The following is a 14,787-nucleotide window of genomic DNA, read 5'->3' on the forward strand; positions in this document are numbered from 1 at the left end:
TAGAAGTCCCCAGCTATAGCCTAAGCACAGCTTTGATTAACATTAGAGATGGGAGTGAACCAGAAGCCCACCTCTGAGTCCTCACATAAATTTGACCCAGATCAAATCTTCACAGATCATACATCAGATCTAATAATCTTTCCAAACATCCCTGAACTTAGAAGTTGAACCAGAAATCTTTTCTTCATCACACCTAACAGTAGAGAACAAGTGTTACTGTAAAATTGGCTGTATCAGCAGGACACAGCAATGTGCAGCCATTCTTCTTCACAGGAGAAACAGCCTCATGTAACCTCAATCTAGATTATTGCAATATGCCTGAATTTAATCCTGGCAAGGGCTATCAGAAAAATATTTTGTGCCCAAGACCAGCAGTAATACTCCAGGTTGGTGAGAGTTCGATCAAAGGTATTAAGAGCGTAGCTGCTGCCACTTCTCTGTGATTCAGTCAAGCACTCCCTAGAAATCAAATTCAGGTGTGACAAGAAATTCCTCATTAGTTTTGCACACAGAGCTCACCATCTCACACAAAGCTGTATAGTATTTCTCTAAATGGATAAATCCAGTCACAACATCCAACTCAGAAACTCACAGCAAGGCCCTGTGCATGCAGTCCCCCAAAACAAGGCACCCTCAGACCCTGGGAGCCATGGCTTCTTCCCAGAATTGAGGGGAAATGACACATCATGACACCCAGCTCTCAGAAGAGGATCATGGTGTTTCACTTTGAACACCAAGCTTCCTTAACGTGAAAAAATATTAAGGCTTGGTACATTATGGTACCAAATAAGGAATTCTTCTCTAGCAGCTCATGAAATCAGAGAGCTCTTTACCTGAGTCCTGAGAGTCTTTGGGATGCCAAACACACCCCTACATAGTGTTCTTGGTCCGCTTTATGGGATGGGAAAAAGCCACACATCCTGCCACAACAAGCACAGGGGCAGGTTACAGAGTCCAGAGTAAGGCAGTAGGCAAAGAGGCCAGAGGAAATGTCACCTAGAGGGTGGGCTTCCTTCCACACCAGGAGGGCAAACATGGAGAATGCTCTGGGGAAATGGGGAACAAAACAAGCTTAAGGCACCAAGTAAAAGGAGGGGCATACTGATGCTCATTGCTCTTTGCTGCCTTGTCCGGAGTTAATTTAGTCCCACATCAAGGTTTGAGCAGTTTCTTGTGGGATGGATTTTGAGGGTGTGGGGAAAACTTTATGAACCAAGATGCATGAGGAATGTGAAAAGTTGTGTAACTGCCACACTGAAAGGCTGAGGTTACTACCCTGTCTCATGTGATACTGAATACCTTTGGCAGGAGAGCACTATCCTTTCCATGGGCTTCTCTCACCCCACAACAGAGTCAGTTTACCCTATTAGATTTCCAAAGCACGGAAAGTCTTATGCTAGGAGGAAATAGGCTTCTTAGGAGGGGATAAACTGCCTGGGAGGCAGAGACTACTGGTACAATAGTGCTCTCCCCCTCCTTCTAAAACTACAGCTGTGTAAACCTCAGCTACATCAAGGGGTAGGGAGGTGACAGGAGACATAAGGCAAAGATCTAGCCCTTCCTGTTAATGTGGGATTGGGAATAAGCAATTTCTCCTGCACAGGGAGGGTGTGGGAAGGGGGCATGACTGCAGCAGGCAGGAAGAGCTATCACGAAGCCCCTGTGCATGTGGTTCTCTGGCAGAGCTTACTCATGGTCTCTGGGCAAAAGGCAGGGAGGTAAAAAAAATACTTGAGCCACAAAGTTCACAGAACATTTCCAGCACAGGGTATGTGACACAAGGATTTCATCCTGCTGCCTCTCTTCTAGGCTTTCTTGCTTAGGCTTTGCTGAATTGGATAAGAATGAAAACTGCAAAGAACATGGTATTACAGGGCTGAGTGGAGGAACAGTGTATTCACAGGTTCTTTAAAGACAGACACTGACCTATTTATAGCTGAGGAGATATGAAAGTTCCGTGAAGACCTACACATGCCCTTTCTATCCTTGCATTCCTTGAATCTCAGCAGAATTTAAATGTTAGACAGTTAAACACGAGTTCTCAGCCTGCTTTACAAGTTTACTCCTGAGCAGTGTGCTGGGTCTGGTGAAGTTCAGTTCAGCAGGCTCATCTTGGGGATGGCACAAACCTCTGTGAACACACTGGCAGAGCTGAGCTTAAAATGCCACACAGTCCAAGCACTCTGATGCTCCTGGAATGACACCAGTCACATACGGAACCTGTCAAGTCACACCTAGAAGACTTCACATAGTTACCCATACAGGGGAGATGCTTCCTAGCTGCCCCAGTGCCTCCACAGCTTCCCAGAAACCCCACAGCATGAATCTCTGATAAGTCTAATTTACTCATCCAGCTCTAAGAGGCAATGTTAAACACATTCCCTTCAAAACAATTACTCAAAATTGTTATGCTTCCCATTTTGCTTTGTTTTGAGCTCATTGTAAAGAATGGAGTTATTTCACCACTTACCAAGTCTTAAAAATCCTTTGGGTTTAACATTACTATAAATGGAAGATAATTTGATGCAAATCTTTGAAGAAAATCTTTACCTACATTTCACAATTTTTATTGTCATGAGCAAGAAAGCATTTCCTGCTGTGGTGATATACTAAAATTCCCTTTATTACACAAACACACATAAGAGAGACATCTCCACACAGCTGCTTCTGACCATTGCCCACTGGAAAGTAGGGGGGGTGTTCACTTAAAGTGCTGTATTTTCTCGTACTTCGAATTTTTCTTCACACAAATCTAACCAAACCATTGTTAGACACACGGCCACCATCTTCATCAGGCCCTGGACCAAACTGTTGTCAGGATTACATACAACTGAGCTAAAATCAGAAAACTTGTATAGGGTGACTTAAACCAAAGTTTGAGTTGGAACAGTGTAATAGTCTGAACCAGGACTATGCAGCATGAAGTCATGTCTTATAGTTCTGTTTCTGATTTCATGACCTTGAGGAAGTCTTCAACTTTAGGGTCCTTTTGCTGACCAGAAAGGGGAGGAGGAAGAATTCATACAGCAAAGTTGCTGTTGTTGATAAAGAATGACACTGGAGTATTTTAGAGGAGTCCCCATATAATAAAGTTGACTCAATTTTTTAAGATAATAGTAATAATAGATAACCTTGGAAAAGTTAATGGCTCAGTTTAGTATGAGTTGTTTGAATGACCAAATCCAGATAGAATACAGAAATTAGTAACATACAAATAATTTTCATATCCTTCTATGCAGAGTTAATAGGGAAAGAAACTGGTGTAAAAAGAGGAAACAAAGGAAATAAGCGAAACCTGTTGTTTCTCAAGTCATAGGGATATCGTGATCAAGCTACGAGGTTGTTACTTGAGAAATCCATCGTAACCTGATCACTGTATCTCTACAACCAGACCAAGACTTTTCTCTAGCACTAGTACACACAGATGCATGCTTGTAACAACACAGCAATCATCAATCCTCAACATACTTTTGAGGCATTTCATTTTATCCTTTAGTCCTGAAACACAGTAAGTGAGATTATCATATTTGGCAAAGAGTTGCACTCATCAAATGTCAGTCTTATGTCATACGAGGAGGAGATTTCTAACAGAACTTCCTCCCCATCATTTACTCATATGGGTCTGAAGTACAACACTGGAGACAGTCAAAGGGAGATGGAGTGTGCATTCTTAGCTCATGTAAAAGCATCACTCTACAGGCCTGTTATTAGCACCTGTAACAAATCCAATTTTGTACTTTTCCAGGATAGCTGGGGTGGAATTTGCTCTGAAACATACTCGTTGTCTAATTGAGTGTGGTGAGGTCTAGCAACTGTCAATTTCTCAATGTTAATTTTGTCCATGACACAGGTTCTCTTTATGGCCTTGAGTACCATACTAGATAACAAGCAGGGAAAATTACTTCATGGAGGTTATAAAAACACTGCACTGACTACTTAGAGATGATGTAGGGGGGCATACTGGAAGGTAATAGGCTCCCACAGCCCTTTGGCATGTCAGAAGTGCCCCTGCTGTCACTGCCTGCTCTTCTCTGCCACACTACCGCAGGCAGCAAGGACAGGACTACACTGAAGGACATTTCCTCCTAAGAGGAGTAGCACCTGTATGTCCTGCCAGCCTCTAGCACAACCTTGTGAGTGCAGCCCCAGCTCCATCTTTTGGATCTGTTGCCCCACAGCCAGCTGTGATGTCAGAAATCCACGGTCAACAACATGACCTATCCCAGCACTGCAGGAGGGAAGGCAAATCGCTGCCAGACCACTGACAGATGTCGTGCAGCCATACAAAATGAGATTTAGCTGCCTGTAAGAGATCAAGCCCATACAGGGCACAGGAAGCTGCTAGGTCATTTTAGAAGTGCAGAAAGATGTCTCCTGCTTTCCTCTTCACTCCTCAGCTCTGGTGTTAGGAATCGGTTCAGTACCAGTGCTGAACACTGCCCTGGAAGCAAAGTTGGTGCCGGATAGAGCTTCTGCTACCTTTGAGAAAAATAGGAGGGCGAGATGTATTCTTTAAAAATGTAGCAGTGGTTGTCCTTTCTAAGGTGTGTGTGTTTGAATGCCACATGTTCATTTTCTGAAGCAAACAAAAAAACCATATTCACAGAACCTACCTCCATTGGCCAGAAGATTTTCCTGCACTTTATCTTTTGAGTCCTCCATAACTTCTCCTATGTACTGGACTATTTTCTTTATTACGCTGACGTGTAAAAAGAGAAGATTTGTTAGTGAAGAAATGATTATAAAAAAGGTTGCCACAATGATCTGATAAACATGGAGATGTCCAAACAAAACACTTCTAAAGCAAGGCAGGTTAATTTGAAATTCAAATTAAGATAAACCATCTATAGCATATTGCAGAACTAAATGCTTTATTTCTAAATACACTGATCTCTGCAAACAAACAGGCAGTATCATTTCCACTATGCTCTAAATTTCCAGAAGATCAAGATTCAGTCTTCTGTACACTCATGATATTCAGCAGAAACCAGAAAGGAAGAAACCCACCTTTAAAGTGCCAAAGGTGATGGAGGAACAAGAGGCAACATACAGGCAACATACAGGCTGAATATCTGTTCTGTGGGACGCTAAATAAACCCCTAGGACTTGCTGAGATAAGGTTCTTACAAAGTACTCTGGAAAATTACAGTGTTCCCTTGATGGACAGCGAGAAGTTCCTTCTTACTCCTCTTCTTTAGGGGACTCTTCCTCTCTTTATCATGGTAGACAAGACACTCCTTTAAGGTGTGGGAGAATTAGATTCAAAACCTCCTTCTGCCTGATTCAGAGCAGTGATTTGAACAGAGTCCCTCGCTGTGAGCAGTCTGCAGGGACAGTGAAGGGTCCACATCAAGCTTCCCCATCAGCTGTGGTCTTGCCAAGCACTTCTGCAATATTCAGCTTGCAGACACAGCTGGTTTTTGGCTCCTTCACAATGTTCAGGAAGCCAAAGGAACTTGGAACAAGACAGGACTCCAGCCCAGTTGGTAAAATCAGTATAGCAGGAGGATAAAGACATTACAGAGAAAGTAGCCAAAAAAATGGGTACAACCCAGCAGCTTTTCCCAGGGAGCTGAACTGCTTTCATTACTGTGGAGTGCAGCTGGTGGCTAACCTGATAGCTGGGAGACAGTTAGCTCTGGTCTCTCTCCACAAGTATAAATAGTGGGACAGGTATGTGCTCTCATGCACCTGACAGTCACAGCTGCCCAGGCTAGGTCCCTGCAGCAGGGCACAGCCAGAATGTATGTATACACTGGGACAGAGAAACATTCTCCAGTCCTGGCTTAATTTCTGTGCCTTGCATGCCATGAAATGTAAGTGGGATTCACTCATCCAATACATTCCTCACACAAAGACAGAACACACACACTGTGCACCACTGATGTCTGAGGCAAGTGAGAGGAATCAGATCTCTGTAGAAGCCCCATCACCTACTGTGACATCCACCAGCAAGCAGCTTTCGCATCCAGCCCTTAAACCTCTGCCCTTAAATGAGACCTTGAGCAAATATCATCCTCAAATAATGCATTATAAAGGGAAAGGGTTTCAGCTAAACTGCCTTGAGAAGTAGTAATAAAAACCTGTAAAGAGAATAACTCCATTTAGCCTATTATTATGGCTTGGAAGACTCTCATATTTTGCTTTTGGAATTGCTGCAATCCCATTACTTTAAAAAATGAAAAATAAAAAAGGAAAAAAGAAAAAGGTCTAACACTCTTTAAATGTTAACTGTGGGTTAAAAGTTGCCACCAGCTAGGCTTTCAAAATACTGCAGGGAGCAGAAGCCCTGCAATCTGATGCTGCTGCAGAATGTTCCACCAACCAAGCATCCAGGAGAACCCCCGGGCTAAGGGTGACTGAGGGGACTGTCAGCTTCAGAGAGCTCCACATTGCCACAGGGAGACATGGAAAAACACTCTGCCTCCCTGCGTAAATAAATAATAAAAGTATGTGGAAACAATAGATCCTGCAAACTCCTGCCCCTTCTCTGCTGTCCTGGCAGGAGGCAGCGCTGACAGGTTTGCACTGCCTGGCTTTATGGGCAGCTGTGTTTATCCAGCAACAGTTTAGCAGGTAGCTCTTTCAGAGGAACAGGAACATAAATGCTACAGTCATTTGAATAGGCTTGTAGCCCTCTGGATGCCATTCAAGCGCTTGGCATTTTAACCCCTGAATCACTGTTTAGGCTCATAGCCCTGGGCATTTATTTAGCACAAAATGCTTTTTATGTCCTTGTGGGACATGGCAGAGTAGTGTTGGTTATTCTCTGTTATTACTCTAATGAATTTTTCTTATTTTCCTACACATTCTTCTTATTTCTAAAACCTTTTGATTCTTCTTGGTTACCCAGCTTAACAGGCAAACAAGACAAATAGGAAAGGTCCTCAAATCAGCAGGTTAAGGGCAGGGGCCTCACTGACCCCTTTACTTGTGGCTATAGTAGGAGTTGTTACTGGCATTAAAAGGACAACTTGTGGAGTAAAGTGGCATTGAGCTGTACCATGTTGTCAAGACATAGGTAACTAAAGGAGCCAGACAGCCTAGGGAGCTCATACTGACATTTCACTTAAAACTACTCCCTGTGATCTTACACAGATACTACAGTCAGCCTTTCAGAAGTCCTAATTCTTCAGAAAGCTGGGGATTAGTTAAGTCCTTCTGAAAATCAGTTCTGTGTGATTTTTGGCAGTCCTCAAACCCAGATCCTACAGTTGCTTGCCCATCTGTTGCCCTGAGTAGAGACATGTTCTGTCAGAACAGATAGCAGGGTGCACTCTGGCGTTGTCTCTCCCCAAATTTGCCCCCATTCCTGCTTCATGAAGAATCTCTGCAGTATGAACCAGAGGCCTGAACATGCTTATAAATAATTTGTGGCAGGTTTTTTGCAGGATCACAATGGAAAAGGGGTTTGGGGTTGGTATTTTTGATGAATTAAATTGCTCTGTCCTGCTACAAATCCTGAAAAATGGTTTAGTTTTAGGTAGCCCTCTGAGGAGCAGGGAGTTGAACTCGATGATCCTTATGAGTCCCTTCTAATTCAAGATATGAGTCGTATTCTTAAAAGTTCAATGTTGTATACAACCCAGAAGGATTAAATGTGATCATCCTAATACTAGTAAAGTAAAAAATCCTTTGGAGAAATGTATTCTAGCAGACTTACTTTTACCCAAACTGCCTAGCACAGATGTAAGCAGTTTCTATCAGTGTGTGTTTGCAACTGCCAGAGAAAAGCTATGAAAGTATCTAGCATACATAGACAAGCAAATCCTTATCGCTCATGGCTGGGGGAAAAAGGCAAAAAGCCCCAGAACTAACATGCCTGTTATCAAGACCCAGAACTCCCAGCAGCTTATACTTTCATTGCCTGAACAACAAGTCTACTTTGTGCCAGGTCTTACAACCTGATATTTTCTCAGCCTGATGTACTATACTATTCTTTGAACACCCAGGTCAGTTTGGCCCAAAAGGCAAATTGGGCAATGAGCCACAATGAGATCATGTGAGTCTTTGCATAAATAAGTTTGATATAATGAGAGTCAACATTCTGGTTTTCAAGAAGTTTAAAAGCCTAAGAGGGAAGAGGTCCAGATTTCATTTAGAACAACTTACTCTTCAGAACGCCTGTATTTGGTTGAAAAGGGCAGAAGGCTCAACAGAGCTAGTCTTGTGAAGTAAGGTCAGGGAAGGCTTCATATTCTCTAAATGCTGTTTTATTAATTTAAGTTTATGGATGGGGTGTTCTTAAAAATGTTCTTAAAAAATAAATAAAGAACCCTCATAAGAAGTTTCCTTTTGAGAAACACCTTCCCTCACACTGCCACTCAAACAGATTGCTGTGCAGACAAAACTATCACAGACTTAATTCAGCTAAATTTTAAGGAATTATCATTCTTTCTGATATGACAACCAACAAAAGGGTTAAAGTCGATCCACTTTAGTCCAGGTGTAGTTCAGATTGAACTGAGTCAGACTGAGGTGAACACAAGGACATACTGTCCCATAAAAACAATGTCTGTTTCTCATTTGTAGGTAGTAAATAAGATCTATTTTACCTTTCAGCAAAGCTATCAAGTTTTCCCAACTCATCTGACAGACCAACAAGTGCATCCAGTGTCCCCACCTGTGCAAAAGATAAGAAGTAGGTGAAAGATGCACAAGTCTGCCTAAGGCTTGTTAGCAGTCTTAGGGACACCGACTTGTGTGAATTCAACAGTTGGGCAGAACCTTATTTACTTGGTGGAAAATAGTAGCAATTCCTTTACCGAGACCTAGGGCATAAAAAACCTTTTCCAGTAAAGGAAAAAAAGTATGTGTAGTCTCTGGAGCATACATCAGTGTCTTCCTTCCTGTTTTCATTTCTGTATCATTGAATTGCATACTCTACTCTTCAACCTGATAAAATAGTGACTAGAAATGCACACCATATACATACAAACAAATCAGACGTACTAAGAGAAATGAGGAAAGGAGCACTTATTCAAAAGGGGGTCTCTGCATTCTTTGCTACTACCAAATAGCAAGACTCTCATAAAGCCTTTTCCTCCAATATCAACATCTGCTTTTTGTATGACTCTGTTACAGTCATAGTCCCATGCTTATGGTATTGTAGTATATTGCTAAACCTTTCTCTTACAATGTTGCCAGCTCAACACCATGAAGGGTCAAGCTGAAGAAGAGACAAATTTTACATAGAAAAATTAGCAGAATATTAATGTGCTTTAACATTAACAGACTCACATCAATCTGAGTAAGGCCCATAGGTGGTAAAAATCACATGAACCTCAGGGGCACATGCAAAAAGCAACATTCCCAGACTGAAACATTCATGTGACAATTCAGTCAGTAATTACTTAAGCACAGGCTCCCCTTTTACTTGCATCCTTATGTAATTGGAATAGCTCAAGTTATAACTGTTAACAATCTTTTTGGATTAAAGCCAGATTTTGGATGCAGTAAGTGTAGCTTTGTTAAGTGATTGGTGATGATAAATCCCCAAGGAACCAAGTTCCTGTGTAGCTCCATTGACTTTAATGCAGTATATTTAGATTTTTTCATAGCCAAAAGTGAAATAAAAATAAGGTTCAGATCGTATAAAATAGGATTAAATAATGCAAAGATATTAATAATGCATTAATAGTCTTCCTATTTATATGCTGATATGAAGCTGGATAATGTAGCTGAACAAACACACACATCCATTTCCCAAGGAGTAATGTGCATTATAGCACTGTTTTCTGTCAGTAGTCTTACTAGCATGGTTCTAGGTACTTGGCTACTCCCTTTGCAGTAGCGATTCAAGATGTACAATGCTGTATGACTTGCACAACCAGGAGCAAATGGCACCTCCAATACAGAAGTTTAGTTATTTGACTCATCTCACTTTCGCTCCTCATATGTACGTATATCTTTCCAACGTGAAGGTCACAAGGACACTGACTTCTTTTCTTTCTGATCAATTCTCAGTTGACTGACCACAACTCATTCCCCAAATGCAATCTTCTACTCTCAGCATATTAACCCAACTGATAAATCCCACATTTAACCCAAATTTATTTAGCCATGGTTAAAACCGCTTCCTCATTTACCTTTAAGTCCGGAATATGGAATTTGCTGTTGCTGGACAGGTTGGATTTAGACGTCACCGTGTTCATCCTCTCCCATGCCTGCAGATTTGTTTTATCTCCCGGGGCAGAAATTAGCCAGAACTCCGACATGATCTAGTATTTTCCCTTCAGTCCCAGTTGCTGTAAAAACACAAAACAGGTAAGTGGTTAAAAAGAGCCCCACACTAAACAGGCTCTTCCCTAAGAACAGAAAGGGTTAGGATGGATCTCTGATTATTTTTCCAGAAACAGCAGGAGAGTGAGTCAGTCCTGTGCCTCAGGCTGACATGGAACATGAACTTCTCCAGAATGTCACAGAGTGTGGTTCCTCCTTTCTCAGGGTTGTTACATCCAGTTTCTGAATGAAAAAACAAACTTTTCTCCTCCCCTTTTCCTTCCCAGGCTGTTCCATTCTCCTCGCCCTGTTATGTGCAGTCCCCCTGTGGAGTTCAGAGACTTCACTAAACACCCCAAACATGATTGTTTCTGCTTGATAAATATTCTTTCAAATTTTTGGACACTGCTACGCAAAAGTGAAAGCAAGGTGTGCAAAGACCTCTGCCGAACACATAGGCTGCAAAAGATCCTGCTAGCAAGATGAAATACTGCTTTCCCATGTGTTTTAATTCCCAGACTGGATAGCAAGGAGCGGCAGGAAGGCAGGTCGCAGTGTACAGAGGCGGTATCAGCACAAGGTAGGCAATACAGAGAATCCTCGGAGGACAACTAAACCGGTGTTAACAGAGGAGATCAGGACAGGACAGCGAGGCGCAGAGCCACACTGGAATCTCCCGCTGCTCTGGGACGCTCTGCCGCGACTTGGCACCCTCTGCTCTCAGGTGCGACGGACAGAAGCGAAGATGCGGCACCGGCCTCCCGCGCACCCGGCTATGCCCGGGACCGGAGCAGCGCCGAGGGGCGCGGTGCGAGGCTGCCCCCCTCCCCGAGCCCTGCCGGCGGTGGGGGGAATGCTGCCGGGGGGGGGGGGGGGGGGGGGGGGCTCTGCCCGCTGCCTCACCTGCGCGGCACCCGGCGCCGTCCCGCTGCTGCCAGCCCGGTGGTGGCGGCTCCCGGCGGAGCGGCACGGACATGCTCGGTGAGGCGGGATGGGGCGGGGCGGAGCGGAGCGGAGAGCGAGGTGGGCAGCCGCTGGATCGACGCTGAAGTGAGGTGAGGGTGTGCAAGCTCCGTTTCCGCGCGGAGAGGGCAGGGGCACCAGGTGAGACCAGCCCCCAGCAGCCGGGAACGGCTCCAAATCCCGCTGCTTCTCATCTCTTGCAGCTTCGCACCTTTTTGCTTCTAAACTCGCATAAAAAAAAACAAACAAAAAAACCAAACAAACAAAAAAAAAAACAAAAAAAAAAACAAACCAACAAAAGGCAGAGTCCATTGGTTTTATTTAACGCTGATCTCCTTTAGCAAGTCTGAAGGTTTTGGAGTAAAGAAACTTTTAGGAGATCCTCCATTTTGGGACTTACCTACTTTATTTAACAAACACTCAAGCTGTGCAGGAGTCTGTCTGCAAGGTAGTGATTCTTCCTCCCCCGTGGATGCTTATTCCGTGGTAGAATATAGCTGTGGATTTTAGTCCTTACTAAGTCGTGAGTTTGCCTTCTGTCGCAGGTCAGGTGGAGTAAGTAACGTTCTCCAGAACGTGCAGGCAGTTCTCATTTTCCACCTGATTTAGTCACTATGCTGTCATACAGCAGTAGGGCAATCTCTTCACTACTGCTGTTTTATTTTTGTCCATGTTTCTGCATATCAAGTGGAAATGAAGCCCCACAGGAAATTAAACAGAAGGATGCTTTTGCGTTTCCAAAGGATCTGTCCTAAACTGAGAGGGTTTGGGAGTGCTGGTGCCAGGCAGATCTGGTCATGCACAGAAGCAAAGCCCTTGACACTTCCAAGAACATTAAATGAATACCCCTAATGGGTTTAAGCTTCTCCAGCACTAGAAAGAAGCAGCTGATGGAAGACATCCTGAATCATAGTCTTGGACTTGAACTGTTCCATTTAAATCATGCTTTAGGTAGCTAATGTGCAGGTCACGGTCTTAGACTCTAGATTTATGAACTCTTCAGATTAGCCAAGGCTTCATTTTCCTTTGCTTTAACATTTTTAGTGAGATATAAAAAAAGCAATACATGTGTGGAGGAGGAGAGTCTCTATTGAAAGCTCTCCAGAAAAAGATTTGTAGCTGAAATAACAATTCTATGGGGAGTTTTTTCCTGCCTTGTTTGTTTGTTTGTTTGTTCTTCTTCCTTTCTAGGCTAGCATTCAATGCTCATAAGTGTGATTATTATAGTTCTTTTCAATCATAGTGTCCCCTAGGACACAAAAAAGGACTTTCCAAAAGTTATGCAAAATAACTAATACATAGATGTGTGTGACGGCATTCATATAAATAGCGATTATTGCCAAATCTTCCTTTTTTCTTGTTCCCTTAGACTATATGTTTTAATAATGAAAACAGAATTAGCTGATATTTGGGTATGCACATGATATATTTCTACCCACAGACTAGTGATCTGAAAGGTATAGTAAACCTCATCCCCTAACAAGGAAGTTCTTTCCCATCTCAAGTGCAGTTCTCACTGGATCCTTGCTCCAGTCTCAAGCCATGGAAATGCTTAGCATGATTAATTTTTAATTAATCATAAGCATCTTATATATAGAATTGTGTTAGCTGACGCTAGTGTTAACACATGAGAAATGTTACTTGCTGCAGTGGCGCTGGCTGTTGGAGATGCTCCTGTACACATGGATATTATAGTGAATAAGGTAAAGTCCAAGCTGAAGAATTGTTGGATTTCTAGATTCTACAATATACACTATTTCCTTCCTAAACATTTTTATTGAGCAATGTCACTTATTTTTTCATATGGACTCATTTGCTTTGATTACTCATATTAAAATGGAAAATATTATGCTACTTAATGTTTTAGTAGAAAATTATCAAGGAAGTATGATGTTAATGCTTAAACAATGCCCTATTGAATGTTTTCTATTATCACATTTTCTGGTTCTACTGTGACTTTTTAATCTTTCTTTCCCCCATGACACATTTTTTTTCAGGCTGGATGAAACAGTAATGGAGGTGGAGGAGGGAAGCAGCATGCGGAACCACTTGCCATGGGATATGGAGAGTGTGCTGCATGCTCTGGTGGTAACACAGCTACAGCCGTTTGTGTCTCCCCTGCCATTCCCCTTCCTGGTCCTGTGTGCAGTGCCATGTGATCTCAAAGTTGTCTAATTCCCTCGTGATCATCATGTGTTTTTCTGCCTCCTTTGATCAGTCAAGGAAATGAACCTTAAGTGACTTTGCCTCTCTTAGTGTGACATCTCTCAGATGCCACACTAAGGAGGAAAACTCTGCCTCCAAACAGCCATTAAGAGTACTGAAATATCCTGCTTGAAGTTATCTCCCAAGGGAAATTTCTCAAACAGATAACCAAAATTAATTACCTAGAAAATTATGACATTGATACTAATGGGAAATCTTGTTTTAAGCTTGCAAAACAGCAGCCACAGAGCTGTAATTCTCTATAAAACAATTTATACATCTATCACGTGCATTACCTGTTTAGTCTTCTAGTAATGTGTGGGTTGTTTTTTTTTTTCTGCCTGCTTAGAATCTTTTAAGTCCTATTTCCCACTCATGTGTTTTATTATTATTATAGCAAGGTATTTAAAATTATAGTCTAAAATATTTTAATGAAGGAACTCTTAAATAACTTGATAATGGATAATAAAATATTATTTAAATGAAAACATTCTTTCCATGTAGTTTTAAGATTAGTGCATAAACTGCTTCTTTATCATAATTCCTTAGCTGTGTATCTACTTCTTAGTTATGTTAAAGAATACTGGAATATTGGTTCTTTGCTCTCTCTGTACTGTGAAGGGCAGCAGAGCCTTTCTGATGAATTCCTTACTGAATGTGAAATGCTGTTTAATGTGAATGTACCTGACAACTAGTACTCATATGTATGTATGGAGCACTGCCTAGCTGTCATTAAAATCAGTAAAGGCAACATTTGATTTGCTTATCACCACGTTATTTCAGAATATTGCACTACATTATCTGTCACCAGGTAATGCACACAGCAAATTCTGACACTAGAAACAGAAAGAATAAGCAAGCAAAATGATCTGCTCGTGGCTGAAAGAGCCCTCTGTCATGCTCATTGTAGTCAGTATGCCTATCTGCTCCATGTATGTTAATTTGAATGGAAAATCTAAATGTATATCGTTATACATGCAAGAAGGATTCATGGTTTAGTGTGACCCTGCCCACGACACGGGGGTTGGAACTTGATCTTAAGGTCCTTTCCAACCCTAACTATTCTATGATTCTGTGATTATATACAGGAAGCAATATGCCTTTTCAAAGCTTCCCCTGCACAGTTCAGGTCCCAGTGGTTGTCTAAGTAATGAGACAGTAGAACTCGGTAATCATCGATCTCCTCCCGGAGAAGACACCTAGTGGCTACCGCGCTACATTGCTCCTCAGGGTTCCTTCGCTGCGTTTACTAGGGATGAGATTGAGCTGCCTGAGCTTCTAGTGCCACTTGAGATGTCCTTGCACACCTTGACTGGCCTTCAGTTCCTGCTGCAGAAGGGCACGGGTTGTCCATAGGTCTTGGTCAGCCCCATCTAGGTGTCCTGATGCCTTATAGCA

At 42.4% G+C, this 14,787-nt stretch overlaps 1 protein-coding gene across 1 annotated transcript in view; it reads right to left on the minus strand.

Annotated features, from left to right (window-relative positions):
- ATP6V1C2 (ATPase H+ transporting V1 subunit C2) overlaps nucleotides 1-10,419 on the minus strand; it is a 17,889-nt gene extending 7,470 nt beyond the window's left edge. The window contains exons 1-3 of the mRNA XM_057431816.1: nucleotides 10,089-10,419; nucleotides 8,556-8,623; nucleotides 4,614-4,699 (exon numbers count right to left, since the gene is read on the minus strand). Coding sequence (XP_057287799.1) covers nucleotides 4,614-4,699; nucleotides 8,556-8,623; nucleotides 10,089-10,217 — 283 coding nt within the window. The 5' untranslated portion in view covers nucleotides 10,218-10,419. The remainder of the gene's footprint in view (nucleotides 1-4,613; nucleotides 4,700-8,555; nucleotides 8,624-10,088) is intronic.
- Between the last annotated feature and the right edge of the window lie 4,368 nt (nucleotides 10,420-14,787).

This window comes from Pezoporus wallicus, unplaced genomic scaffold, assembly GCF_028554395.1.
Source record: "Pezoporus wallicus isolate ANWC-B61680 ecotype Strahan unplaced genomic scaffold, APGP_CSIRO_Pwel_v1 contig_161, whole genome shotgun sequence".
NCBI classification, from domain to species: Eukaryota; Metazoa; Chordata; class Aves; order Psittaciformes; family Psittacidae; genus Pezoporus; species Pezoporus wallicus.